At 53.4% G+C, this 24,635-nt stretch overlaps 13 protein-coding genes across 13 annotated transcripts; 10 read left to right on the top strand and 3 right to left on the bottom strand.

Moving 5' to 3' along the window:
- Positions 1-205: 205 nt before the first annotated feature.
- On the bottom strand, positions 206-2,860 carry M409DRAFT_51909 (uncharacterized protein; the record flags this gene model as incomplete). The annotated part of the gene is made up of 1 exon (XM_033811933.1): positions 206-2,860. One exon carries the CDS (start codon positions 2,858-2,860, stop codon positions 206-208), a length of 2,655 nt encoding a protein of 884 aa, XP_033671044.1.
- Positions 2,861-3,310: 450 nt separating this feature from the next.
- M409DRAFT_64500 (uncharacterized protein) lies at positions 3,311-4,243 on the top strand (the record flags this gene model as incomplete). Its single annotated transcript, XM_033816111.1, has 1 exon — positions 3,311-4,243. One exon carries the CDS (start codon positions 3,311-3,313, stop codon positions 4,241-4,243), a length of 933 nt encoding a protein of 310 aa, XP_033671043.1.
- Positions 4,244-5,272: 1,029 nt separating this feature from the next.
- Positions 5,273-6,901, top strand: M409DRAFT_51907 (uncharacterized protein; the record flags this gene model as incomplete). The annotated part of the gene is made up of 1 exon (XM_033811932.1): positions 5,273-6,901. One exon carries the CDS (start codon positions 5,273-5,275, stop codon positions 6,899-6,901), a length of 1,629 nt encoding a protein of 542 aa, XP_033671042.1.
- Positions 6,902-7,724: 823 nt separating this feature from the next.
- Positions 7,725-8,909, top strand: M409DRAFT_19758 (uncharacterized protein; the record flags this gene model as incomplete). The annotated part of the gene is made up of 2 exons (XM_033805079.1): positions 7,725-7,802; positions 7,905-8,909. The coding sequence occupies 2 exons, from the start codon at positions 7,725-7,727 to the stop codon at positions 8,907-8,909; spliced, it is 1,083 nt and encodes a 360-aa protein (XP_033671041.1).
- A 468-nt stretch (positions 8,910-9,377) lies between these two features.
- M409DRAFT_19757 (uncharacterized protein) lies at positions 9,378-10,740 on the top strand (the record flags this gene model as incomplete). The annotated part of the gene is made up of 4 exons (XM_033805078.1): positions 9,378-9,420; positions 9,476-9,583; positions 9,635-9,867; positions 9,925-10,740. The coding sequence occupies 4 exons, from the start codon at positions 9,378-9,380 to the stop codon at positions 10,738-10,740; spliced, it is 1,200 nt and encodes a 399-aa protein (XP_033671040.1).
- A 933-nt stretch (positions 10,741-11,673) lies between these two features.
- M409DRAFT_35989 (uncharacterized protein) lies at positions 11,674-12,541 on the top strand (the record flags this gene model as incomplete). The annotated part of the gene is made up of 2 exons (XM_033810482.1): positions 11,674-11,940; positions 11,987-12,541. The coding sequence occupies 2 exons, from the start codon at positions 11,674-11,676 to the stop codon at positions 12,539-12,541; spliced, it is 822 nt and encodes a 273-aa protein (XP_033671039.1).
- Positions 12,542-12,855: 314 nt separating this feature from the next.
- On the top strand, positions 12,856-13,840 carry M409DRAFT_19755 (uncharacterized protein; the record flags this gene model as incomplete). The annotated part of the gene is made up of 3 exons (XM_033805077.1): positions 12,856-13,291; positions 13,342-13,698; positions 13,761-13,840. The coding sequence occupies 3 exons, from the start codon at positions 12,856-12,858 to the stop codon at positions 13,838-13,840; spliced, it is 873 nt and encodes a 290-aa protein (XP_033671038.1).
- A 282-nt stretch (positions 13,841-14,122) lies between these two features.
- M409DRAFT_19754 (uncharacterized protein) lies at positions 14,123-15,250 on the bottom strand (the record flags this gene model as incomplete). Its single annotated transcript, XM_033805076.1, has 1 exon — positions 14,123-15,250. The coding sequence occupies one exon, from the start codon at positions 15,248-15,250 to the stop codon at positions 14,123-14,125; it is 1,128 nt and encodes a 375-aa protein (XP_033671037.1).
- A 481-nt stretch (positions 15,251-15,731) lies between these two features.
- M409DRAFT_64497 (uncharacterized protein) lies at positions 15,732-18,266 on the top strand (the record flags this gene model as incomplete). The annotated part of the gene is made up of 5 exons (XM_033816110.1): positions 15,732-15,938; positions 15,988-16,687; positions 16,736-16,774; positions 16,939-17,865; positions 18,121-18,266. 5 exons carry the CDS (start codon positions 15,732-15,734, stop codon positions 18,264-18,266), a joined length of 2,019 nt encoding a protein of 672 aa, XP_033671036.1.
- A 317-nt stretch (positions 18,267-18,583) lies between these two features.
- Positions 18,584-19,414, bottom strand: M409DRAFT_51901 (uncharacterized protein; the record flags this gene model as incomplete). Its single annotated transcript, XM_033811931.1, has 3 exons — positions 18,584-18,684; positions 18,749-19,123; positions 19,177-19,414. 3 exons carry the CDS (start codon positions 19,412-19,414, stop codon positions 18,584-18,586), a joined length of 714 nt encoding a protein of 237 aa, XP_033671035.1.
- A 715-nt stretch (positions 19,415-20,129) lies between these two features.
- Positions 20,130-21,275, top strand: M409DRAFT_51900 (uncharacterized protein; the record flags this gene model as incomplete). The annotated part of the gene is made up of 2 exons (XM_033811930.1): positions 20,130-20,365; positions 20,531-21,275. 2 exons carry the CDS (start codon positions 20,130-20,132, stop codon positions 21,273-21,275), a joined length of 981 nt encoding a protein of 326 aa, XP_033671034.1.
- Positions 21,276-21,732: 457 nt separating this feature from the next.
- Positions 21,733-23,350, top strand: M409DRAFT_19749 (uncharacterized protein; the record flags this gene model as incomplete). Its single annotated transcript, XM_033805075.1, has 2 exons — positions 21,733-22,058; positions 22,117-23,350. The coding sequence occupies 2 exons, from the start codon at positions 21,733-21,735 to the stop codon at positions 23,348-23,350; spliced, it is 1,560 nt and encodes a 519-aa protein (XP_033671033.1).
- A 721-nt stretch (positions 23,351-24,071) lies between these two features.
- On the top strand, positions 24,072-24,635 carry M409DRAFT_19748 (uncharacterized protein; the record flags this gene model as incomplete). The annotated part of the gene is made up of 1 exon (XM_033805074.1): positions 24,072-24,635. The coding sequence occupies one exon, from the start codon at positions 24,072-24,074 to the stop codon at positions 24,633-24,635; it is 564 nt and encodes a 187-aa protein (XP_033671032.1).

Genomic DNA, 24,635 nt, shown 5'->3' with positions numbered 1-24,635 from the left:
TTGGAGCCGCTCTTTGCGCCGTCTGGCAAACGTATTGTATAGGTCCGTCGTTTCTGATAGACATTTATATTCGCTATACATGCGGTGCGGATACAAGGAGATTTTCCACGAGAAGAAAAGTTCGGGTCATATACTCTGAAACAATGTCGCTTGCGTTTCTCGTGTTTCAAATGTCTTAGCTTCATTTAGCACGTTGTCGATCGAATCAAGATGCTGCGCTGGTCTTGGCCATGTGATCAAGTCGAATACGCACGGCACGTTCGTGGGCGTGCAACTCTTCGACTGCTGCCAAACGCATCACGGCAGTGCCGACATTCTTCAAGCCTTCAGCTGTCAAGTTGGAGCTGGTGATGTGCTTCACGTATGAGGCTAGGTTGACACCAGAGTATTGCTTAGCATAGCCGTAGGTTGGCAGGCTGTGATTCACTCCAGCGGAATAGTCTCCGACACTCTCTGGTGTCCATTCGCCCAGGAAGACTGAGCCAGCATTCTGCACCATCTCGCGGACACCAACCGGATCTGCCACTTGCAGGATCAAGTGCTCGGGGGCATACTGGTTACTCAAACGCATCGCTTCCTCAATGTCCTTGACTACGAGGGTAACGGAGTGCTCGATGGCGCCCCTGACCATGTCGACTCGAGGCAAAGCCATAGCTTGCTTGTGAAGTTCGTCGTCGATAGCCTGCAACTGCGCATCGTTCAGATCAACCGCGATGCATACGACCTGAGAGTCAACGCCGTGTTCTGCTTGTGACAGTAGGTCGGATGCAACAAACGCCGGATTTGCCGTCTTGTCGGCAATGACCAACACTTCTGATGGCCCGGCAGGCATATCAATGCTGACATTAGCAGACGTATCGTTACTCACAATCATCTTCGCTGCAGTGACGAATTGATTGCCGGGACCGAGGATCTTGTCTACTTTGCTGACGTTTTCGGTGCCGTATGCCATTGCAGCAATAGCCTGTCCACCACCGGCGAGAACAATGCTTTCGGCTCCGACTTTGTGGGCTACGTAAACGATCTCCGGTGTCAATCGTCCATCCGAGCGAGGTGGTGACGCAATGACTATGTTCTTGCATCCAGCAACCATAGCAGGGACTCCAAGCATCATTGCCGTTGACGGGAGCACTGCTGTGCCGCCTGGTACGTACAATCCTACACTCTCGATTGGTCGAACAAAACGAGAGCAAACAACACCAGGCATCGTCTCTACCTCGAGAGGCTTCTCTTCTTTCTGCGCAGCATGGAACTTGCGAATGTTCTCGAATGAAATATCGATGGCTTCGATGGTCTCTTGGGGAAGCTGCATCAAACTGGCAGGGAAAGGCGCCTTGAGGACCGGGGACGTGAGCGAGGTGGCCTTCTCGAACTTGTGGGTATACTCCAGCAGAGCCTGATCTCCTCGCTCCCGGATGTCTTTGATGATTGGATTTACAATGCCCATAATCTTCTCGGTTGAGCGTTGCGAGGGCCGTTTGAGGGCCTCCTGAATCGTTGCTGGATCCTCTTCGGCGGTAATATATCGATGCATCTGGATTCGGCCGTCCTTGTTCAAGCCAGCAGGGTCATCTTTACTCTTGGGTTTTGATTCTGCCTCCTTGATCTCTTCCTTGGTGACGCCATTGGATCCGCCGTTGACGCCAAACTTCTCAGCGTACGGGCCTTTGGCGTCTCCTTTCCTTCGCTTGACCTTTACACTCTTGGCATCGAGATTTCGCTCAATATCTTCGAGGGAAACGCCGGCGGCCGTAGCCTTGGTAAGAGCAAAGTAGAGCACATCTGCGGCTTCTGCCGCGATGTCCTCCTTGGACTCGGCCTCGCACAGCTCAGCCGCCTCCTCCATGACCTTGGCATTCAACATCTTCGGATCATTGAACAAGCGTGCCGTGTAGGAGCCTTCAGGAGCAGAGCGTTTCCGACTTTGCAAAGTCTTCTGCAGCTTGGACAGTCCTCTGTACTGGCCGAAGCATGTCGCCGTTTGCAGGTGACAGAAGCCATGACCTTGTTGTCTGACAATGAAGCAGAGACAGTCTTGATCACAGTCTGCCTCTATTCGCACCAGCTGCTGCCAGTCTCCGCTTGTATCTCCCTTCCTCCACAACCCTCTCTTTCTGCTGTGGTATACGCCTCTGCCACATCTTAAACTCTCTGCAACACTCTCTTCATTGCTGTACACAAGGCCCAACGCAACACCTCGCTCATCTGTCACAAGCGTTGTAAACAGTCCGTCCGGTCGATCGCTCTTGGTGTTGGCGAGGAGAAGAGATGCGATTCGGATTTGTCCTGGCTCTGGCTGAGCTTCCACTGTGAGCCGTTCGGCAGGTATTATAGGTACAGCATCCTGTTGGCAGAGTTCTACCGCTTCTTGCTCAGTGATATCGTCCTTCGTTGCAAAGACCGGAGGTCGGTTCTTTCCCAGTTGCTGCAGAATGACACTGACAGCGTGGATGCTGTTGACCTTGTGCAAGAAGAGACCAAATGTAGTTCCCTCGAGCGCGTGTTCTGCATCGCCGACTGAAGCAGTAGGGTGGTAGACTATACGACCCTGATCTAATCCAGGGACGTTCTTCAGAGAAGCGGCTTGCTGACTGCTCACGAATACTTTGGCGGCGCCCGCGTCCAGCAGATCAATGACATCTTGCTGCGACTCGATGCTAGAGACGTCGAGGTAGGTCCAATATCTTGCGACGGTGTCTTTGAGCAGAGTGAACGCTGTATCGATGTTGGCGGGAGTGACATTGGCTGCGATGCCGCCGGCGTAGGCCAGTTCCTTGGAGCTTTCGATCTGGGACAGCCCAGTATAGCCGGATAGATCAATAGCCGCAAGAAACGGCGGTGATCTTTCTGAGGCAGCCATTGTGTTTGTGTGAGGTGGGTGTAAGAGAAGAGAGTCGAGCCTGAGTCAATGTCCCTCCAAAAGTTTCGCGAGCAATTTCCGCCCCCACATCGTCATCATCTTCTGCTCTGTGCTATTCGCGCTTGGATCTCGTCACGACAAACATGATCGTGAAACAACCAACATGATGGAGATATGCGCATTGCCATCTGCAGGCCGGTCCATACTGGCCACATCTCATGCGAGTATGCCACCTTGAAGATTCAAGCCCTTTCCTTTCGAGCACTGTGTCTCTTCCGACCTCGGCCTCACTGCTCGTGGACCTTTCACCCCAGACGATCGAATGGCTTGAGAAACCCGCTGGAATTCCAGTCAAGACGAATATTCTTCACGGACGCGCTGCCGTCAATCCTCGTCCCTCCAGCTGTATTTACCAGCTTACTGTTGACATTATGGGGATACAAGTGCGTGATGACTGTCCTCTTCCAGGACAAGATCATCTACATGCCTTACATGCCGCCTTTTGCCAGGTCCGAGAAGATGGAGGACTATACAACTGTCTGCAAACCAGTGGAGTGGGAACACAGACACATCAAGTCACTGGATGGGACGAGAATCGCCTTGTGCGTTGGGCAGATACCAGATTCTGATCGCCAGGCTAGAGCTGTTATGCCGAAGAAACATGTCGTGATATGCTACTTCCAAGGCAACGGCAGTTCTTTGCCACCAAGACTCCCACTACTGAGCAACGTCCTGAAGGCTATTCATGCTCGGCAAGCCGTCCCCGAGCAAGACACTCGGTACTCATTAGTCGCGCTCTCCTATCGCGGGTACTGGAAGTCATCCGGCCGAGCTTCGCAGCGTGGCATCGAACTCGACGCACAGGCTCTCCTGAATTGGATATCGACCACTTTCAGCAAGCCGTCATCTAACCTTGAATTGGTCCTGTGGGGTCAGAGCATTGGAGCTGGTGTTGCGGCTACAGCAGCAGCCACATATCTGAAGGATCAAGCCCCGGAAGACCCTCCTGTCACCGGTCTGGTGCTAGAAACACCCTTTTCCGGGATTAAGAGCATGCTAATCGCGCTCTATCCGCAGAAATGGCTCCCTTATCGCTACCTATGGCCATTCTTGTGGAATCACTGGGACAATATTGCAGCTCTCCAGACAATTGCTACCTGCCGTCGAAAGCCACAAGTCCTCATCCTTCCAGCCACTCGAGATGAAGTTGTTCCTCCAGGCGAAGCAGACAAGGTTGAGCGACTGAGCCATGAGATAGGTTTGCCAACACAGCGAAAAGACGTAATTGGGGCTTTGCATACGGAAGCAACGACTAGAAGGGAAGGTCAAGATGCCGTTGCTAGGTTCGTGCTTGATGTGAGCAAGGGAAAACATGTTCGATAACCCGCTTCGAATTCATCTGCTATCAGGCGTCTTCACTAAAGGTCTACTCTGGGGCCTCTTTCGATGACCTTGTGAGCCTATAAGTGAGCTGGAGACTGAAGCAGAGTTTGGACCCAAGACTAAGGCCAATAGTGAGGGACCAATCCTCAAGCAGAAATTCCACGGAAGCAAAGAATCGTCTGCGTCCAATGTGACTAGATTGGTTCACACCTCTGTATCTCAACGAAGGATGTTCTGTCTATCCCTCTAAAACATCATGATTGGTTGGTTTTGCCGACATGGAGGCGCTAACTTGAATAGAAAACGCTAGTATTTAGAGTTCTAGTAGGGTATATAAGTGAACTTCACTAGTTCGTAGCACCAAGTTCTCTACTCTACAGTCGAAACTAAAGTAGTTAAGAAAAATCACAACACTTCGAACGGCGGCAATGCTTCACTGGAGCAATGCCTCGTAACACAAGTGCCACGAGGGACTGAAGGACTTCGACTATCACATGCCGTTGTCGCGTCGCGAGCGCGTCGCGATCCTGCCTGTTAGGGACGTTCCTTCCCTATAGGTGCTGCTGCAGAAGTAAAGCCAACTCTTTGCTTGCACATCATACGAGAAACATATAAGCAACAAACACAAGATCAAGACACGTTCCTTGACGAACCTCTGGCGGCCTCTACGGAATCGACAACAACTTACTCACTGTTGTTACGGCTTCACTCTATTCTTAGCCGTCCCAGCAAACAAAGAAGTGAACTGACCACACTACACTGAAGCCTGCAACTTGGATTACTACGCTCGCAAGCTTCAACTCAGAGGGTTGCTGGAACACAAGTTTGCCCGGGCTGGAGGCCCCCCGGCTCTGAGACAACTTCGGAGCGAATCTGCAAGTCAAACAAAGATTGCTAGAGCTCACTGAAACATTCGAATCAAAAGTCACAAGCCAGTACTTCCTTACCTCTCACGGCATTGAGAAGACGCCCTACGTCTATTCATTCTTGCAACTGCTGCTTAGCCGAACCCACTGGCAAGATCTCATCATGGGCAACGTGCAATCGAAGGAAGAGTTTGACGCCGCTCAAAACGTCGCACGCGAGCAAGGTCGTCAAGAAATGCGGAAGAAGATAGAGGAGTATCAAAAGACTCGCGAGGACAGACAGCGACAACTGCAGCAAACAGCCCCGGAAGAAGGCGAAGTCGCTGACGAAGGAGAAGTCTCCGAGAGCTCTCGCAGAGACAGCGGCGCCAATGGAGCTGACATTGGCGTGAAGAAGGAGAAGACTGAGGAAGATGAAGATGTGATAACTGTTAAGCGAGAGCCGAAAGTGAACGACACAAGCGACAAGCAAGCGAACGAGCGAGCTGCTGTAAAGGCTCGGCTTATAGAAGCAGAGCAAGAGCTGGCTGCCGCAAGAAAGAATTGTTCTAGCTCTGCAGATCCACTGTCCGCATGGAACGCAAGGAAGCAGCCACGTCAGAAAGATGCCCCCACTCAGGCACGAAGGGATACCGCTTCGTTGCCGGTACCCAGTAGAAAGGGAAGCGTGGAGGAGAATGTCCAAAGCCCCAAGAGGACGGCACCGGATTCTGGCTTTAGCGACGACAGACGCCCTATCAAGAAGAAGGCCAGCATCTCGACCTCATCGCCTGCAACACCAAAATCTCCCGATGGACCTTCGGAACTTCGACAGCCACCCGAATGGTATAGGAAACTGAAGGTCACAGGAATTAGGGACAAGCAAGATGCTGAAGCTGACCCGCTGCTGAACGGACTCAAGAATCAGATTAGGAAGGCACAAGACCAGCGAAGCGGCCTACAAGCCGTGTTCAACGAAGCCCGTGACCGGTTGCATAAGATTGCATTCACTCAAGTCACGAAGCAAGGCCTTCGGAACACTCGGATACTGGACAATGAGAATGGTCTTCCGCAAATATTTGACGGAAAGTACGATCGCGGAGTCTCATGGCCTTTTGACATCAAGGCAGATGCGGAAGAACTGTACAATAAGTGGTGCAGAGAGGACTTTGAGACGGACTTGATGCGTGGAATCAACTGTGGCAAGCCCAAGACAGGCAAGGACAAGGACAAGAATGACCGCAGTTCTGACAGTCTGCTCGAAGGATATCCCAGGCCTGACACCCTTAAATACGGAAACGGAAAGCTGCTGAACGGACAATGGTGGCCGACTCAGCTCACTTGCTTGCGAGATGGGGCGCATGCGAGTACCCAAGCGGGCATTGCCGGCGGCAGCATTGACGAGGGGGAGGGTGCCTACTCCTGTATCATGTCCGGTGGACATGAGTATAATGATGACGAGGATCATGGAGAGTGGGTGCTTTACTGCGGCACGGACAGTAAAGACGGACAGACCACAGAGGCGACGAAGCGAATGATCAACAGTGTTGGCAAGAAGCCCGTACGCTTGATCCGCAGCCATAACCTCAACTCTCCATGGGCCCCGATCAAGGGCTTCAGATACGATGGTCTCTACGATGTGGTTGACAAGGAGCGGATCGATCCACCGGGACACGTTCGAGCTCGCCACCGATTCAAGCTTGTGAGGAGAGAAGGTCAAGATCCCATTCGGGGTGGAGATGGTCCAGAGAGGAGGCCGACTGCCCAGGAGGTTAAGGCCTATGAGAAAGACAAGCATCTGCGAGGCTTCTAGCTATCGAAGGCTTTGCTGATAGTGGGGTGGGTCTGGAGTGATGTGGATTGTGATGGAAATGTCTGGATGCCATGCGGCTGGTGCTACGTTTCCGCGGATAGAGAAAAGTCATGCGACGGAGACCACGATTCAAGGGAGGGCAAGGGGGTTGCGGGAAATGCTGTGTAACGAGTGTAGCTAATAAGACTATCACATGCTGAGCGGAAGCAGCACATAGCGAGGCACTGTCAGAACTCCCTCATATCAATTGACTGTCCAGATCGAAGATAGGCCAGAGGGCAGAGGACGAGGACCCCAAAAGCCTATTCCACGTGAGCATGAGGGAACCGACGTCTGGATATACCCAATGGATTATTGACGACATGGGTGACCTCAAGGTCAGGAGAGGCTTTGAACGAATTGGTGGTGTTAATCAAACTTTCAATGGACAAGGAAATTGATCGATGAATGTCGACACAGTGAAGGAAGGGGGCGCATCTGTGTGAAGACGACGAATTGTCTTCCATGATATGGAGAATATGCACTCCTTAGACGGGATGATCTGTGTTGAATTGGAGTCTTGGGTCGGGTTTGTGTTGGTTGAGTGTTCTGATTGACAGCGGTGGGAGCTGTTCAAAGTTGGGGGAAGCTCTGTTGAGGACGGGCCATCCCGCGCAACTCCTGTGCGCAAATTCGCTCGCACCAGCCTCCCATTTCATTAATCCACCATCATCACCCACCAACCCATCGCATCCCCAATATCACCAAAAGGTGGTCTCACAATACCGCGAGGATGAATTACCCACCACCGCCACCGCCTCATGGGCCCCCGCCGCCTGCGAACATGGCGCCGCCGCCGTATCCGCTGGAGAAAATCTCCGTCGTCGTGGACAAGAACAAGTTCATCGCGACGAGGAACGCCGTGAGTAGCTCTCCGCCCAAGCTTCCTTCCATCCACCACGCGCCCAGACGCGTCGCGAAATATCGCCGACGACATGCAAAAACACCTGACTGACCTCAACAGCTCACCAACGCATTCGTTGGCCTTAGCGGTGCCATCGACACCGCCGTCAAGGCCTATGTCGCACACACAAATGCCGTGCTCGAGGAGGGCAGCTCGCTCGACGTGGGCTATCTCATGCAGCCGCTCATGAACCTGAACAACGTCGCCCAGATCGCCCAGCAAGCAATCCTGCAGAACGGAAATGCCACGCCGAACCCACAGCTCAATCCGGATGGCACGAAGAAGAAGCGTCAGTACAAGCCTCGCGATCCGAATGCGCCGAAGCGTCCCTTGACGGCCTACTTCCGCTTCCTGCAAGAGCAGAGACCAAAGATCTCGGCGGAGATCAATGCACGAGGCCCCACCGCTGAGGGCGGAAAGGCAGGCGATATCTCCAAGCTTGCAACTGAGCGATGGAATGCCATGACTCCACAGCTTCAGGCTCCGTACCGTGCGGCATACCAGAACGAGATGAAGGCCTACAACGATGCCGTCAAGGTGTACAAGGCGGCCGGTGGTCAGGTCGAAGACGAAGACGCTGCCGCCGAAGATGACGATGAGATCACTGCCCCTCCACCACAGACAGTCGTGGCTGCTGCTGATCCAGAGGAGGAGGAGGAGGAGGACGACGACGACGACGACGACAGCTCGGACGATGATTCAAGCGAGGATGATGAGGACGAGGAAGAGGTTCCAGCCAAGCCAGCACCTGTGGTCAAGCCCAAGGCTGAGCCTGCTACTCCAGCCGCCGCGAAGAAGACTGCCAAGAGCGGACCGAAGAAGATCAAAGCAGGCGCTGATCCAGTTGAACCTGAGCCTACTCCAGCCTCTGCTCCAGCGAAGAAGCGCAAAGAACCCGCGACCGCGAGCGAGGACCAGGGTGGAAAGAAGAAGCGTGGCCGTCCAAACAAGGCAGATCAAGCTGCCGCTCCCGAACCCGTCGAAGAGACTCCTCAGGCTGAATCCACTCCTGCGACCGACAAGAAGAAAGACAAGAAGAAGAAGCGAAAGTCGGAAGGCGCGTAAGCTTGAGAGCAACGGAATGTCGAAGGGCGTTCCCCTTGAGAAGAAAGGCGTTCTGCTTGAAGAAGGGCGTTCTCCTTGAAGTCGGATTTGTGTTTTAGCCCTGCGTGGTTGCTGCTGCTTGTTTTGTTTCGAAGATTCCCATTGGCGCCGAGATACCTATGCGTCCTTCGCTTTGATTGTAATGGATGAACAAATGCAATGCTTACGTTGAATGTGCTACATCTTGCTAGCCCTGTATCACTTCCGTTGTGAGGATTGACATGGTTCTGCAGACGTCACCTCTTCAATAATCCACTCGCAACCCTAACTTTCTGTCAGCTACCGAGTTACTCACTGCGATGCATGTTCAGCTAACAGACTGCAGTAAGCGTTCCTTAGCGGGTGCTCATGTAGGTATATTATAACGTTCTCGGCGCTCGTTTTCTTGGCCATCATGCAGATGAATATTCTCGCGGTACCAACGATACCATGGCAGCTAATAAAGAGTTCAAGGTGTTGATCATTGGAGGCGGTGCGTACCTTGTGTATCTCACTGAAGTTCTGCCGGACGAGCTGACATCTTTCAGGCAATTGTGGACTGCTCATCGCCACTGGTCTGAAGAAACATGGCATTAATTACACGGTCTTCGAAAGAGACAACGAATACGACTTCGTCCACAAACCTCGCGATTGGGGTATGCAACATACTCAAGCCCTTTCGATCGCATTTCGCTGACGTCCAAAAGGCATGTTGCTTCACTGGGGTACAGAGTACTTGTACAAGCCGTTACCAACCCATCTTCAAGCTCGGTTCAAAGAGCCACGTGTGGATCCTTCCGTTGAGGTGTTTGACCCGATTCCGTATTTTCATGGTGCTTCGGGCGAGATTCTGAAAAGAGTGACTACTAAAGAAATCAATCGAGTCTCGAGGAAGAAGCTTCGGAAGTTTTTGTCAGAGGGGGAGGATTTGAATCTTGAGGTATTATTCTTCACGTTCAATGTCAGGTTGGGAGTTGTGGTGCTGATGAAAGTGCAGTTCAACAAGAGAGTTCAAGGCGTCGAGGTCAAGGACGATATAGTCAAAGTGACGTTCGAAGATGGCACGACCGCCACTGGAAACATGCTCATCGGCGCCGACGGTTCGAATTCCAAGGTCCGCGAGTTCCTGGTCGGTCACGACGCAGCTCAAGAAGAAGAGATCGGCCTCACCACGATCAACTTCCCCTGGGGCGGCTACACCGACGAACAAGCACGTTTCCTGACAAGCCACCACCCCATCGTCCAGCTGAGTTTCGCAGAGAACATGGGCTCCGCCCTCCTCGCCGTCCTAGACACCCCGGATTCAAAGGACTCCAAGGAGTGGAAGTTCCAGCACTACACGTCTTGGTGGGGACCGCCGTACGCGAAGGACTTGGAGGATCCTGCTGTGAGGACGAAGTTTTTCAAGGAACGGATGGCGAGGTGGTGTGAGCCTTTCCGGACGGCTGGCGTGGCTGTGAGCGATGATGCGGTGATTCCTATCTTTCCTGGACGGCAGTGGGCGCCGACGATGGAATGGGATAATTCTGGTGGGAAGGTGACTCTGGCTGGAGATGCTGCACATTCGATGCTTCCGCATCGTGGACAAGGGCTGAATAATGCCGTCAAGGACGCTTCAGATCTGGTCGATGCGATCCAAGCTGCTGCAACCGGATCCAAGTCCCTCAGCGAGGCTGTGACGGCATATGAGGCTGAGATGAAGCCGCGTGGTGCCAAGGAGGTAGCTCTGTCGCTCGAGCAGGCGAAGTCGTCTCGGAACGTCGAGACGTGGAAGGAGAGTGCTATGGCGAGGGTTGGACACAGTAGAGTGTAGACGTCTAATGTAGATCGGCGCCGAACATTGGGACTAGGGCAGACCATTCTCCGTTTTGGAGTTGGTGCAGGAGGAACATAGACCTTGCTTCATTGATAATGCACGTCTTCTCGTCTCGAGACGAAACAAGTCAGCCTCGCGAAGAGAAGCGAGGTCATAGTCAGCCTCACTCGTCTCTGCACGATACGTTGGCTAAGGCTGACTGTATGCTAACATCCCAATCAGCCTTGCTCACGTTGTTCACATGTTTTGTCTTGATTCGGGCAGAGAAGTTGGATTGACAGCACTTCGAGCAATTTTCGGAGCCGAGCTTTTCGTAAAGCAACTGGGTCAACGTGGTAGCTTCGCCCGTGGAGAAGAGCTCGTGGATTGAACTTACCTTCAATCCTACTAGCGAGAGCCTTCAAGGGCAGGCGGCTGATACAACCGCCGGCATCCGTCTCCGGTTATTCAATGAGCAAGCTGGATGGAATTCCTGGAGGAAGCGGACATAGGACATTGACACATATATAAGGACCCTCGACCGCATCCGTTGGGCTGCTCGTTACCCACTCTTTGAACGACTCGACACGCTGAAGCTTCTACCGAGGTTAACGGATCCGACCATGACAGACATCAGCAATCCTTCGACCTGGCCGTCATTCGCGACGATTAGTAAGGAATGGGACGAGGTGAGTTCGGAGGGTGTGCATTTTCTGCTGATGGGTGATGTCGAAGTCGAAGATCAATTCTTCAGAGGATAACGGCCGCGATTTCAAGAACATCCACTCACCTTGATGTTTCCAGGTTGTCAAAAGCCTCCCAAATGGAGCCCCAGATGTCGGCCAATTCCCGGACATCCCCTCACTGAGGAAGTTCATATCCGATGCGAAAGCCCAGGCAAATCTGTCGCCTACACCACCCGGCGTCAAAGAAGAAGAACGCCAAATCTCCATGAGAGATGGCCACAAGATCACGGTCAGAATCCACAGCCCCGAGAAGGCGCCTGCTGGGGGCAGTCCGTTGGCCGTCATGTATCACGGCGGAGGCTGGTGTATTGGAGGTCTGGACGATGAGCAGCCTCTCATTGGAAGACTGGTGACTGATTTTGGATTGACGGCTGTCAATGTCGATTATCGCATGGGGCCGGAGTTTACATATCCTGCGGCTCATGACGATTGCTATGATGCGACGAAATGGGTATGTTCAACGATTTTGTGGGTCTTTGTCTGACCCTCGCTGATCGACTCGTTCAAAGGCTGCAGAGAACGCCAGCGCCCTCGGCGCCGACCCATCCAAAGGCTTCATAATCGGCGGCACATCTGCTGGAGGAAACCTCGCAGCCGTAGTCTCCCACCAATGGCTCGATGACAAATTGACGCCCAAGATCACTGGGTGTCTCCTCAAGATCCCGGCTGTGCTCAATTCCTCCGCGTATCCTGAGAAGTATCGCAAGGACCTGCAGTCGTGGGACCAGCTCGAGTTCGCCGCGATCCTCTCCCGCAAGGCCTGCGATCTGCTCATGAATAACTACGTGCCCAATGAGGACGATCGGAAAGGCCCCCTGATGAGCCCGCTGTTGTGGAAGTCTGGGCACAAAGGCCTGCCGCCCCAGTACCTCCAGATCTGTGGCGCTGATCCTTTGAGGGATGAGGCGTTGGTTTATGACCGGGTGTTGAGGGAGGAGGGCGTTAAGACGCGGGTGGAGGTGTATCCTGGCGTGCCGCATGGCTTTTGGAGTCTGTTCCCGCAGATGAAAGCGAGCCAGAAGTTCATGGATGATTCTGTGAAGGCCTTTAAGTGGCTGCTGGAGCAGAAGTAGATCTCAGAGCCTGTCGTAGCTGTTGTGGTTGCGGATGTTGTTTCCAGGGGAACGATCCATCGTCAGGGATGGCGTGCCAAGCTTCACGGGCAGGCAAAGTTGAGTGAGTGTTCGGAGCTCGGAGAGCACAAACGTGTTTCGTGTGCTCGTTCAAGCCGTCGTCTACCCGCACATAGTCAGTCCGCTTCTTCAACCGTGCACTTCTGCGACATCAAACACCGACGTCAAACACCAACTTCTCATCGAAGTCTTCGTTGTTGTTGCTGTGCCAGCTCCGTTCGACCACGCCGATCTCTTCTTCTGCAAACGCCGCCATGTCGCAGCAATACACCACCACCTCTGAGGCTCGCGACATGAGAGCAGCACGTCGCGCTGCTGGTCACCCAGCTGCAACCACCACCACCACCACCACCACCACCACCCCTGAGGCCTCTACCATGAGAGTCACACGTCAAGGCCTTCGCGCCTCTCGCCGTTGTCCGGCAACCTTCACCGCCGCTGCGCAAGCAGCAACCACACCACCCATTTGCCATTTCAAGAAGCTGCCAGCAGAAATGCGCGACATGGTGTACGGCCTCGCTCTCGACTTGGTGTACGAAGATGCACAGATGCTGGCCAACCTGCCAATTCCGGTCATTGCTCAAGTTGACAAAGAGATCCGCAACGAGGTTCTCCCCATCCACTTCGCGAAGACGAACTTCTCGATCGCCGTCGGCACCAACAGCAACACACCAGGCAAAGACGCCAGACGTAAGTTGTGGTCCTCACCATCACGCCGTGCAATGTGCTAACGAAACCAGGCGTCTCCGGCACGATTGGCCTCAAGCGCGAGGTCCACGCCTCCTTGCGCGGCCCCCTTGGCGGATACACCGGCCTCCGCTCCCTCACCTTCCATATCTTCTCGAGCCATGACATCCGCCGCGCGCGCGAGAGACTTTCGCGCAACGACCCCGATGCGCTGGAGTTCCTCATCGCTAGTCTCCACATCACACTCGAGAAGGGCGAGATCGTCACGAAGCGGACCGAGGGAAACGACCACCCAAGCCTGCGCGAGGTGTCGAATCCGGGCAGGCTCATCGAATGCTTTGAGAGCGCTGACGATCTCGCTCGCGAGATTGGAGGAGTCGAGGGTTTTCAGGGTTTCGATGTGGACGATGGTAAGTGTGATGAACCGCACCGCTGTGTGAGGCCCTTGGCTAACACCGTCCCCCTTTTCTAGTCGATGACATCGCGAAGGAGTTTCGTGTCTTGAGCCCTCGTACCAAGGCGTCGAAGAATGGCAAGAGAGGTCTGAAGTAGCTGTATAGATGGGGAATGGAAGGGGAAGTGAAGGAGATGGGTTGATTACATTGCTTTCGTTCCGGGCGCGCAGCATTTCGAGAGCGCATGGGCTGCGACAGGCGTTTGGGGCTTTCTTTACATTGATGACTTTGCTTTATACCCTGGGAACTGTTTTCAGCGTTTGGATTACTTGCACACATGGAGAGAAGCACGGGACAGGGGATCAACACACGCTGTAGCTCAAATTAATGCTTTCACTAGAGCTTACTTGAAACACAGCGCTTGTTGAGCTTGTACATATCACGCGTGGTCGATAGGAGAAGGCCCGACGCCAATATCGATCGTGAAAGCGTACAACGGCTTCGTGACGTTGCTCTTCCCATTTCCAAAGGGCGTCCCTCGGTTGAGTTGTGCGGCAGGCATCCACAGCTTCGTGCCAGCAATCCACATGGCGTCGATCCAGAGCAGCCGTGGATCTTGGACCAAGACTGTCTTGGTTCCGTTCGGTGCAACCGTGATGATACGTTGGCTATCAGTGTCACTCACGTAGATGTTCCCATGAGCGTCGATGGCAGTTCCGCCCGTGGATGGTGTCAACGCGAATGGCTCCACGTACCCGGCCAGTTGCTCTCCAGCGAGCGAAGAGTTGTAGTACGCCTGATCTAGCCACTTCGTTTCGAGTCTGCTCATCCCTCCATTGGCTGGTTGGAAGTAGAACCATTTTGCATCGGGAGAAACCTCGAGCTGATCTGCGTAAACGTATTGGAAGCCTCCTGAGGCCGAGAGTAGGTATGTCCCTTCCGCTGAAACAGGTGTGGCTCCTTGAGTGCTGACATCGGTGTTTAGGACACGTCTGGAAATACCACTGGCCAGATCGAGCACTATAAGACCCGGCTCTCCAGCGTCTGTGAGATATGCTAGGCCAGTCTTCGGATTGAAGCGTACATCGTCCAGCAGACTGTTCGAGAAAGTGGAGTTTCCCATATGGTATATACGCGAGACTTCGTTCGTATTTGGGTCAACTTGTACCAGCTTTGGGCCGAGCGGAAGTATGACAGGTTCGCCGAAAGCAGGAGAGCCAACATCGACCAAATAGAGCTTCCCATCTGGACCGACCCTCTGCGAGTTTATGCGCACAAGATGCGTTGCTGGATCCTTACCCTCCGAGTACGAGTTCCATTCCTCGTTGGGGTAAGGTGTCATAGTCTTGGATGTAGTATTGTACTCGACGACTTGGGCTCCTTTTGAGCCATCGACTCGAGCGAGTACAAGGAATAAACGTCCATCTGGCGTGGTACTGACTCCATTCGTGGGAACATCCAGTGTCAAAGCCGTTTCAATGCGTGGGTCCCGAGGTCCAGTATATATCTGTCCATCTGCATGGGCCGCAAGGAAGGCTAGAAACGTTGTCAAAGTGGACAACCTCATTTTGAATGGTGCTCATATATTGAGGCTTTAGAGATATGAGGCTCTGATGCTACATATATATGTTCTGCGGCAGATTCAAAGGCCGGTCGCACATCGATTAAACCTTACCTTCTTTCTGGTACCATTTTGCCCATCAATGACGTTTTGCAGTTTTGAGAGGGGGTTCTGCGTAGATCGCTGCGGGTAAATCATATCCGACTTCCACGTTCCGATGTGCACAGACGCTGTACGCCATGTATGGCATGTTGTGGTTGAGCATGGACGAGAGTGAATGTTGATATGAGCAAGTGAAAGAGACATCGAGTCGCCGAGAATATCATCGTGTCCGGTCAAGTCACGTGCAACCGTTCCCTAGCGCTGAGCTCGGCTGCACTACCGAAAGTCAAAGGTCGCGTCACCTCACCTCCTTCGTCTCGACTTCAACACCGCCTCTTTTTCAGACAACGACAGCACCAACTCGTGCGGGAAATGAGACGCAACAATGTCGACCTTCGACGGGATCGTAGCAGAGTTCCCTGATATCCGGATCGACCATTTTCGCAAGACGCCGTCCACCAAACCCGCCCACGCCTACTTTCTCAGCCATGTTCACTCAGATCATCTCATCGGTCTCGACTCGTGCAAGTCGCCTTTCATCTACTGCTCTCCAGCCACTCGTGAAATTCTGCTGCGTTTGGAGAAGTATCCTGTGAGCAACATGAATGAGTCTACCGTCGACATGAGCTGATTGTCCCTAGCATCGGATGAATTTCTCCAAAGGTATACTCGAAAGGCGCGTGCAAACCTACAAGCATTTGAGAAAGCTTTTGAAGCCCATTCCCCTGGAGACCCCGACTGTGCTTGAGCTTGTACCCGGACGAAAGATCAGGGTCACATTGTTCGACGCAAACCATTGTGTCGGCGCTGTCATGTTTCTGATAGAGGATGAGAGCAAAGCCGTCCTATACACGGGCGACATTCGTTCCGAAGCTTGGTGGGTCGATTCACTATTACGGAACCCTATTCTTCTTCCCTACGTTGCGTCGAGCGATCAGCCGCCGCTGAAACAGCTCGACAACGTGTATCTGGACACGACATTTGCATCAAAGCTTGACCCCTACGTTCAGTTTCCCTCCACAGCGAGCGGTACCATGGAACTTTTACGGCATGTGTCTAAATATCCTCCAGACACCTTGTTCTATGTCGATGCATGGACGTTCGGATACGAGGAAGTTTGGCAAGCTCTTTCTACCTTTCTCCAGTCGCAGATCCACGTCGACGACTACCGCTATGCCTTGTACACTTCCCTGCTGTACAACAAGGAATCTCGCGCTCCAGAAGCCTTCAAGCTGATTGGAGCGAATTGCGGTAACCACTTCCAAAAGGGATGTCTCAGCAGAGAGCAATGCCGGATTCACAGCTGCGAGAAAGGCACTGGGTGCAGTATTTGGAACAAACGTGAGTGAGACGTGAACTAATCTTTTCAAATGGCACTAACAGATCCAGGATTCGTGCGTATCACGCCAATCATTTCACGATACAATGGTAAGTGCCATTGAACTTCTAGAAAGGGAGACATCCCCGAAGGATACCTTCATCTTATTTTCTTTGGTCTCGCGATGTTACTGGCCAGGTTGTGGTCTAACATCGGCTCTACAAAACCTCGTCGCGGACTTCCTTTTCGTACATGTCGTGCTAAAATCCAACAGGACAAGATATGTGTGAGGCCGGAGCTGGGGGAGGACACGGCGATCTCAATCAACAAAACGAGCTGGAAATCGATGACCTCGGCATGTTCGCCGACTTGATGGAGCTGTGTTCCGCCAAGCTCAAATGCCAACCGCAGCTTCTTGCGAGCGTGAGGAAGATGCTCACAGATGCCATGGGCGATGCTCGACAGAAGATTTCTCTAGATGGCACAGAGTTCGGGGCGGATCAGAACGGCTACTCACAACAAGATCAAGACGATACAGACATGGATGACATACCTCTGGACAAGCTTGTCCCAGCCCTCGCCAAAGCGGCCGCAAAGATTAAGCAGAGTATGGCACCAGCAAAAAGGCTCAGTGGCACGGATCCCGCGTCAGAGCTACCCAGCAGGATCACCTTCCCATATTCACGGCACTCATCGTACAGTGAACTCTGTATGTTGATCGAAGCATTCAAACCCAAGGACATATATCCATGTACCGTCGATCACAAGGGCTGGAATTCGAAGCAGTCAATGGAATACCTCTTTGGTCATATCTACGGCGCTCGGCCGCCCACTTTCAGCCACGACCAGCTGATGCTGCAGCACTACAACGATAGAATCGACGACGTAGCACACCCCAAACCCGACGAAAGTCGCTTTGATCAAGACACTCAAGACTACGAGGAAGCTAGTCCTCGCGAAGAGCCTCCCAAGTCTTCTCGAAATCCTTCGACTCGACCTGGTTCCCGTCGACGGACGAGCGAAGAGGAGAATGATGAGGTCACCGCCAAACGCCGGAAAGTCGAAGCCCAGGGTGACTTCTGGCCTCCACTAGACATCGACCACTACTCGCCGCCACGAAATGGTTCCAACAGCAGACGGCCATCTACGGCACACTCACGACGCAGCGCCGATCACGCTAGCAGACCATCGACACGACAGAGTCAAGATCGGCGTGAAGAGAAAAGAGCGGATCAATCTCCAATTGCTGATGACAAGCCTGTATCTCCGACACGACAGATCAACGAATGGCAGACACGAATGACTGACTCCCATCGCCAAAAGTCACTGGCATTCAAGCAAGCATCACAAGGTGCGCGGGCAACTGCGAGTAGTAGCAGAGGTGGACGGAATGAATACTACGGGCGTCTCTCACGGGACAATAGCACGACACCAGAGCTTGTCGACTCCCCAGAAGAGGATTATGAAGTACTGGACGAGGAAGAGCTCAGACTTGCTATTCAGCAGGAAGCGTACAATGCAGCGCTGGGGAAGGGACTGGACTGGTCTGAGATTGGGCTGGTGAGTGTCAGTGGGCATCAAAAGATAGAAGAAGAGCTATGATAGTCGTATGACTGTCTCTGAATTGAGCATGAGCTATGTCTTGAGCTTCGTTTCTGCGTGATCGTGGGATGTGCCCCGTCTTTCTATAAACTGAGGCCACTCCACGGGCCCTCTGCGTTCGCGGATGCTAAGCGTACCTCGGTGTTTGGCAGGCAACAGGCAAGCCATGAGGTGATCCACCTTGCTCTTCTTGGTGATTGTTCATATGTCAACGGTGTCCTTCCTACTTCACCGCTTCAATCGGCCGAACATGCCACCGCTGCCTGAGCTCTTCTTCCGCCCACCCCCAGCCGTCCGACCAGGCTCATCCACGTCCATCATATCATCATCGTCGTCATCATCTGCCTGCTCTCTCTTCGTAGCCCCTCTCGAGCCCAACCCGGTCCTGCCCCCCGCCAGCGCTCCTCCGGCAGCAGCGCTAGACTTTCCATCATCCGTCACAGCCCTGATCTGCTTGTCTGCCCTGTACTCTCGCTTCGCACGCCTCTCAGCCTCGCTCTTGACTTTCTTGATCTCCGCCTCCAGGTCTGAGAGCACGGAATCGCAGCGTCCGCTCCAGGCGTTGAGCTCGGCGATCATCGCCTGTACGCTTCCTGGAGCAGGGTCGCGTAGTGGTGCGACGGATGTAATGATTACAGTTTGGGAGGCGGGATTGAGAGTCCCGGTTATGAGGTCGTTGTAGATTGCTTGCGTGATGAGATGTTCGAGGTCGATCGGAGATTCGAGGTTGAGGCGGGAGCAGAGGGAGGCATAGCTGAGGTTCGAGGAGGCGGTCTTCTCTGAGGCGATGGTGAGGAGGGAGAGGAAGCGGAGTTTGAGGGCTTGGGCGTCGCTTAGTTGGGGGAGACCGCTGGTCGCTGGATATACGTTAGCAAGTGGGTTGGTGGGGTTGGTGGAATGGATGACTGACATTTGTAGCTCTCCCACGTGCCCCAGGCAAAGATCTGAAGGAGGGTGTGGAAGTTGCCATATTGCTCGTGTCCGGCGAGTGCTTGGACGTTCGGCTGTTGCAGGAGTTCCGAGAAGACGTATGTGTTTGCTGCTGAGGTTGCCTGTGTGACGAGATCGGCGGCGGCACGAGGTGAGTTGGCGGATTTGGCGAGGGCGATGAAGGGTGCGAGGGCGTTGATCGCTCGAGATTGGTCCATGGTTGGTTGCGTGTGGTTGTTGAGTGGGTGTTGCTTGGTGTTGGATGCTGGACTTTGAAGTGACGACGAAGCGACCCTCAGGCAGCTCGACGATAGAGTTAAAGCTTATCTCACTGGCGTAGAGGCCTGTGCTTACGGGCCGCTTCCACCTTCGCATGTGCCATCGACCTCACTCCATCGACATTGAGTCTTCGACCATCGCGACAGCGTCAAGCCGGCCATGTTCATCAACAATACGAGCCGGGTAATACTGGCACAGTGCTTTCGAAAGCCTTTTCCTCGTCCGAGCTGATCTGATTCGAGAACGTTGACATAGCGGATGGGACGACATGTGACCGTCGAAGGCAACCGAATACTTGATGACACGATGTCGACTGTGGCCTTCAGATGCGGGAAGCATTGATCCTCGACGTTCTGGACTGCTCGGGTGAGCACTGTGGTTGTGCCGATACAAGGCCTCCGCTCGACCTGGTACGATGCTCAACACCAGAGCTTCTCAGAGTGCGTTGCCTAGAGTAGCACGATTGGCTACTTGTCACCTCTGCACGACTAAATCTGCCGGATATACCAGATTGGTGCTGGTACTGTGAGCACAAAAGCAAAGCTTTGCTGCGCCCACAAGATATGACATGTATGTCACACCTCGAATTGGTATGCGTTCTTTAAAGCTTCATTTCTTTCAAGTACTGCCTTCTCCACCCTCAATCAATTCACTATGGCTCCAGTGGTGTCAGATAGCCATGCTGTCACCGTGACTTACACAACAACCTATGTCACTATAGCTTGTACCCCATCCTCTTCAACCTTCGGCTGTGCAACATATTCAACGTCCATCCAATCCTCTGAGCAAGGGGATGCGACAATAGCATTATACATGCAAGCCACGAGGAGTACGATTACTGACGGCGCTATTGGATTTGGGCCTCTTGAGATGGCCTGGCGGACAACACCGTACGTTGCTTCATGTCTTTGTATCTGTAGATGGCTGACTCGAGTAAGCCTAGCAACATTCGCCAGCTGGTTCACCGCCGCCCTTGTCGCGAAGCCTTCTGGCTTTGACGGCTCCTGGGAGAGCACCCTCGTCACAGCACTGCCTACGTAAGACGTTACCCCAAGTTGGATAGCGCAAATGCCCTCGGATGTCAAGGCCTACTATGCCTCTGTCTCCTTGCCCATGTATACGACTTCAGTGGTGTACTATCAATACTACGAATTCGTTCTTACACTACCTCATCCGTCCGGGACATCCGTTCTTGTGGGCGCCGGTGCGACATCGGCGAGCGATTTCAACAGCACGCAAGCTGGCTCGACATTGACCCCAATGAACTCTTTCAGTACCACGAGCCCATGGCCGACATCAACATCTGTCGTGAGCCTAAGCGACGAAACAGGTAGACCCGCGGCTCCAATCGTGACTCCAGGGCAGACTGCAGCTATCTCAGTGTCCGTCGTCATCGTTCTGTTCGCCATGATATGTGGGCTTATTGTTTATTACAAGAGGATCCGTCCAGCTCGCGACAGGGCTCTGCTGGAAATCAGTCAAGCCCAAGGACAGCCGTCAACCGATCGCGATACGAAAAGCCCTCACTTGCTCGAGCCTGCCACACTACATGCAACTGTGGGCCATCGGAGTGAGAAGTCTGGTGCGTTCACTTCTTCTCCTGGTGGACTGCTCCGGCCGACGCCGTCCCAACTACCAGAGTTGGACAGTATCTCCCGGGCCGCAACAAGTGGAAGAAGTCCGATGCACCATCATAGTGTTGAGCTCGAAGGCTCTCCTGCATCCAAGCTTGGCACTGGCGAGTTCGTGATCGATGCCGGAGTACAGTTGCCTTCCCAAGCTACCGTTAGCAACAGATAACATTGGCTTTGTCGCCAAAATAATCACACAAGTCTCTACTTACGGCTGTATCTTCGGCCACACCTTCAGTACGCGTTGCCTTTGCAGTACTACTGGTTACACTGAGGCCGCTTTTTCGCAGACACAACGAGATCGTTGCCACATTGAGCTATTTCTCCGACAATATGAACGCGGTCAATACCACGACATCTGCGCACACTACATTGAGTACTAACTGGCAAGCTGCTGTGGTTTGATGCTCTGCAGATGCGGACCAATACACTGCACTGTACTGCGCCATCAAAACAAGAACACGAAGTCGCACACGCCGGGTCTTTGCATGGCTAGTCGCCAGCGACCATGCAAGCTCACGGTCTGTGGTCTGCCGCCCCTCCCACGCTCCTGCCACGCTTTGATCGAAAGTCATAAGACTGACTGTTCAAGTATCACTCTTCAGTCATCGAGTTGGTGCAAGGCCATGGCTTCATCGAGTTCATCTTTCAAGTTGTGTGGCCCTCCGCTTTGCAATGCTGTTGAGGGCGGTGTTCAGGTACCAACTACGACCGAAACGAGCACAACTCACGGCTCGACGACAACATATTCCGGAAAGTCGGTTCCAGGCCATATTATCTTCACCATACCCACTCTCAAAACCACATCCACCACGGAAGGTACGGCACTAGCATCAACTTCTACACCAAGTCCAACGCCGACCGATAATGTGCCGTACTTTACATACTACGTCTACGAGGAGCCAGTCTTCTCCGCTGACATTCTCGAATCATGGACATCCACCGCGATTCCGTGAGCGACTCAGTTGTACTGCAGATCCACGTTCTCAACTAACCATTGCCCTCCAGAGCAAGCGTCTACGACAACTGCGTGGAGGCAAAGAACACAGCAATGCCCACGACTGCGAGGGAACTATACGGCAGCAAGCAGAACAAGTCTTCAGAGGTGACCAACCAGACTGGCTTAGAAATATGGCTGGAGATCGGAAAAGTGTCTTTGTCTCGTTCTGGTTGCCGCAATGGATGCCCTCTGTTAAGGTCGATGAACATTCGGTACCGGCCACAGAGCAACAGGCTATATTTCCGACGGACTCACAATCCCATATGCTGGGTCTTGATGAGACGGTTGTCTCATCGACCTCTTCGCTGAGCCCTTCGTCGACCCCTGAGGCTACGGCAAAGGAGAAGACGGTTCCTCAGAAAGTCGCAGTTGGGGTTTCGGTTCCGTTCGCGGCTGTTTTGCTCTTCATCCTCATCTGGCTCATCATCAGACTAAGATCTCGACGCCAGAAGCACCAACAAGACGAAGAGCAGTCGCCATCACCATCAACGAAGAACAGAAAGCACAAGCGCGACTACAACACAAAGCCCCTCTACCCTCACAAACCCCTGACCGGCCTTTCAGAAACGAGCTTCACCACCGACCCACAACCAAGCTACGGCGCGATCCTGAAGCAACGAGCCCTGGACAAGAACGAAGAAAACCCAATCCCTGTACGAAACCTGCCAGAACTTCCGGGTAGTCCAACAGAGGAGACTGAACTCCTCCCAGCTATCTCAAGCGACGACGATGACTTCGGCACGCATTTCAGTGGACTCGAGGATCCCTTCTCGGATCCTCGACCCGCTGATTTCGCGGAAATACCGAGTCCTGTCCCAGAGTCTGGGATACGAAGGGCAATGACACCAGGCGTATCTCCCTCGTCCTATCCATTGAGAGATCGTCTAAGCCACGAGTCAAAACGACGAAGACACGCCATCGAAACGGTTCGACGGCAAACTTCATCCGGCTCAGGGAGTTGGCGGGGGAGTGTAGGAGAAGAGGAACTGAGGAAGATGCGCAAGGCGTTTGAGTTGGAGGGAGAGGAGGTGGGTGCGAGGAAGTTGAGGGGTAGTCGGAGTTTTGACGATGTTGTTGCTGCTGGTGGGAAGGATAAGGATGATGGTCGTCGTCGTAGAGTGGGATGTTTCAGGCCCTCGGGACGCCAGATGTTGGATAGGGATGTCGAGGGAGAGATTGTGAAGGCTATGACGGTGATTATGGATGGGTTGGAGGGGGAGTTGGGTTATGGGAGGGATGGTTGATCTAGGTACCGTATGGCTAATGACTCCTGCATCTTCCACTGAAGCATCGGTATCTCCCGGCTCACTCTGCCGTTTCTCTCTGCTTCTCTCTTCACCTTATCACTTGAATCCTCTTAGAGTAACACCAAGGCAACATGATTTGCCCAGTACACCCAATCCGTACAACCCCAGACCAAGGCTCTGAGACAAGGATACGCAGTTCCGTACGACGCTTTTGCAACGTTAGGCGAAGCGCAGCAGGGTGAGTCCTGTGTCATCGTTGCTGTTGCTGTTGCTGTAATGCCGAGGATCCTTGAGGGGTTGTGCGGACCGGGAAGGTGAAAGATGGGGGAGAGACTCTACAATTCGTCAACCCATCGAGACAAGATATACCACGGCGATTGCGAACCAAATGCTACTCTCAAACTCGAATCCAGACGTGACGACCCCTGTGCAAATGGCTGGAGACTTGCCCTTTCTTTACGATACCTCTACCCTGGACAACCACGGATCGCCCTCCTCCATCGCCAGAATGGTCCCATCTACAACAAGCATTCACTATTCCTACGCACCATCAACGACCGCCTCCAAACCGACAGTAAAGTACGGCTGGCCTATAAGCGCACACCCTTCCAGCACTCACGCAACACACTCGCCAACATGGTCCCCACGCTCTACGACGACCGAAGCACTCATTCGAACTTCAGCTTCAGCAGCACCAAAGGCGGAGGAGCGGTCAACGATGTCGCCGCTGTTCATCGCGATTGTCGTCCTGGGCGTGGTGATTGCGGTTGTGATTGTGGTGCTTGTATGGTTGACGTGGTCGCGGCGACGGAGGCAAGGGGTGGGGAAGGGTGGGGAGAGGGAGGTTGAGGAAGAAGCGGAGAAGCCGGTGGTGCGAGAGCCGGAGTTGAGCTGGGCGACGGGACCGACTTTGATCAATCAGGGAGAGAGGGATTCGCATTGGAGTGCTGGGACGCTGGTCGCGTTGAATGAGAGTAGTCAACGAGGTCAGGTTGGTCAGGGAGTTGCGAGAGGAAGGTCGCCGGCTGCACCCCCCATTCCACCGCGAGCGGTCAATAGGAGACCGGTGCCAGAACCTGGTCGGGACCGCGAACTTCCATCGACGCCAGCGCCTTTCACACCTCTGATGACGCCGGTGTCGCCTATCAAACCTCAGAGGCGAAGGCCTGAGGTGATTGATGAAGATGAGATTTTGCCTGTCGTCGACCACGAATCGTATCGACCATCGCCCGTGTCGCCATTGGAAAGTGACAGCTTCACAAGGAGTCGGTCTGTGAGGTGA

The sequence above is a fragment of the Zasmidium cellare genome (genome assembly GCF_010093935.1).
Source record: "Zasmidium cellare ATCC 36951 unplaced genomic scaffold M409scaffold_8, whole genome shotgun sequence".
NCBI classification, from domain to species: Eukaryota; Fungi; Ascomycota; class Dothideomycetes; order Mycosphaerellales; family Mycosphaerellaceae; genus Zasmidium; species Zasmidium cellare.
Note: the sequence above shows the minus strand (reverse complement) of the source record. Positions and strands in the feature narration are given on the sequence as shown.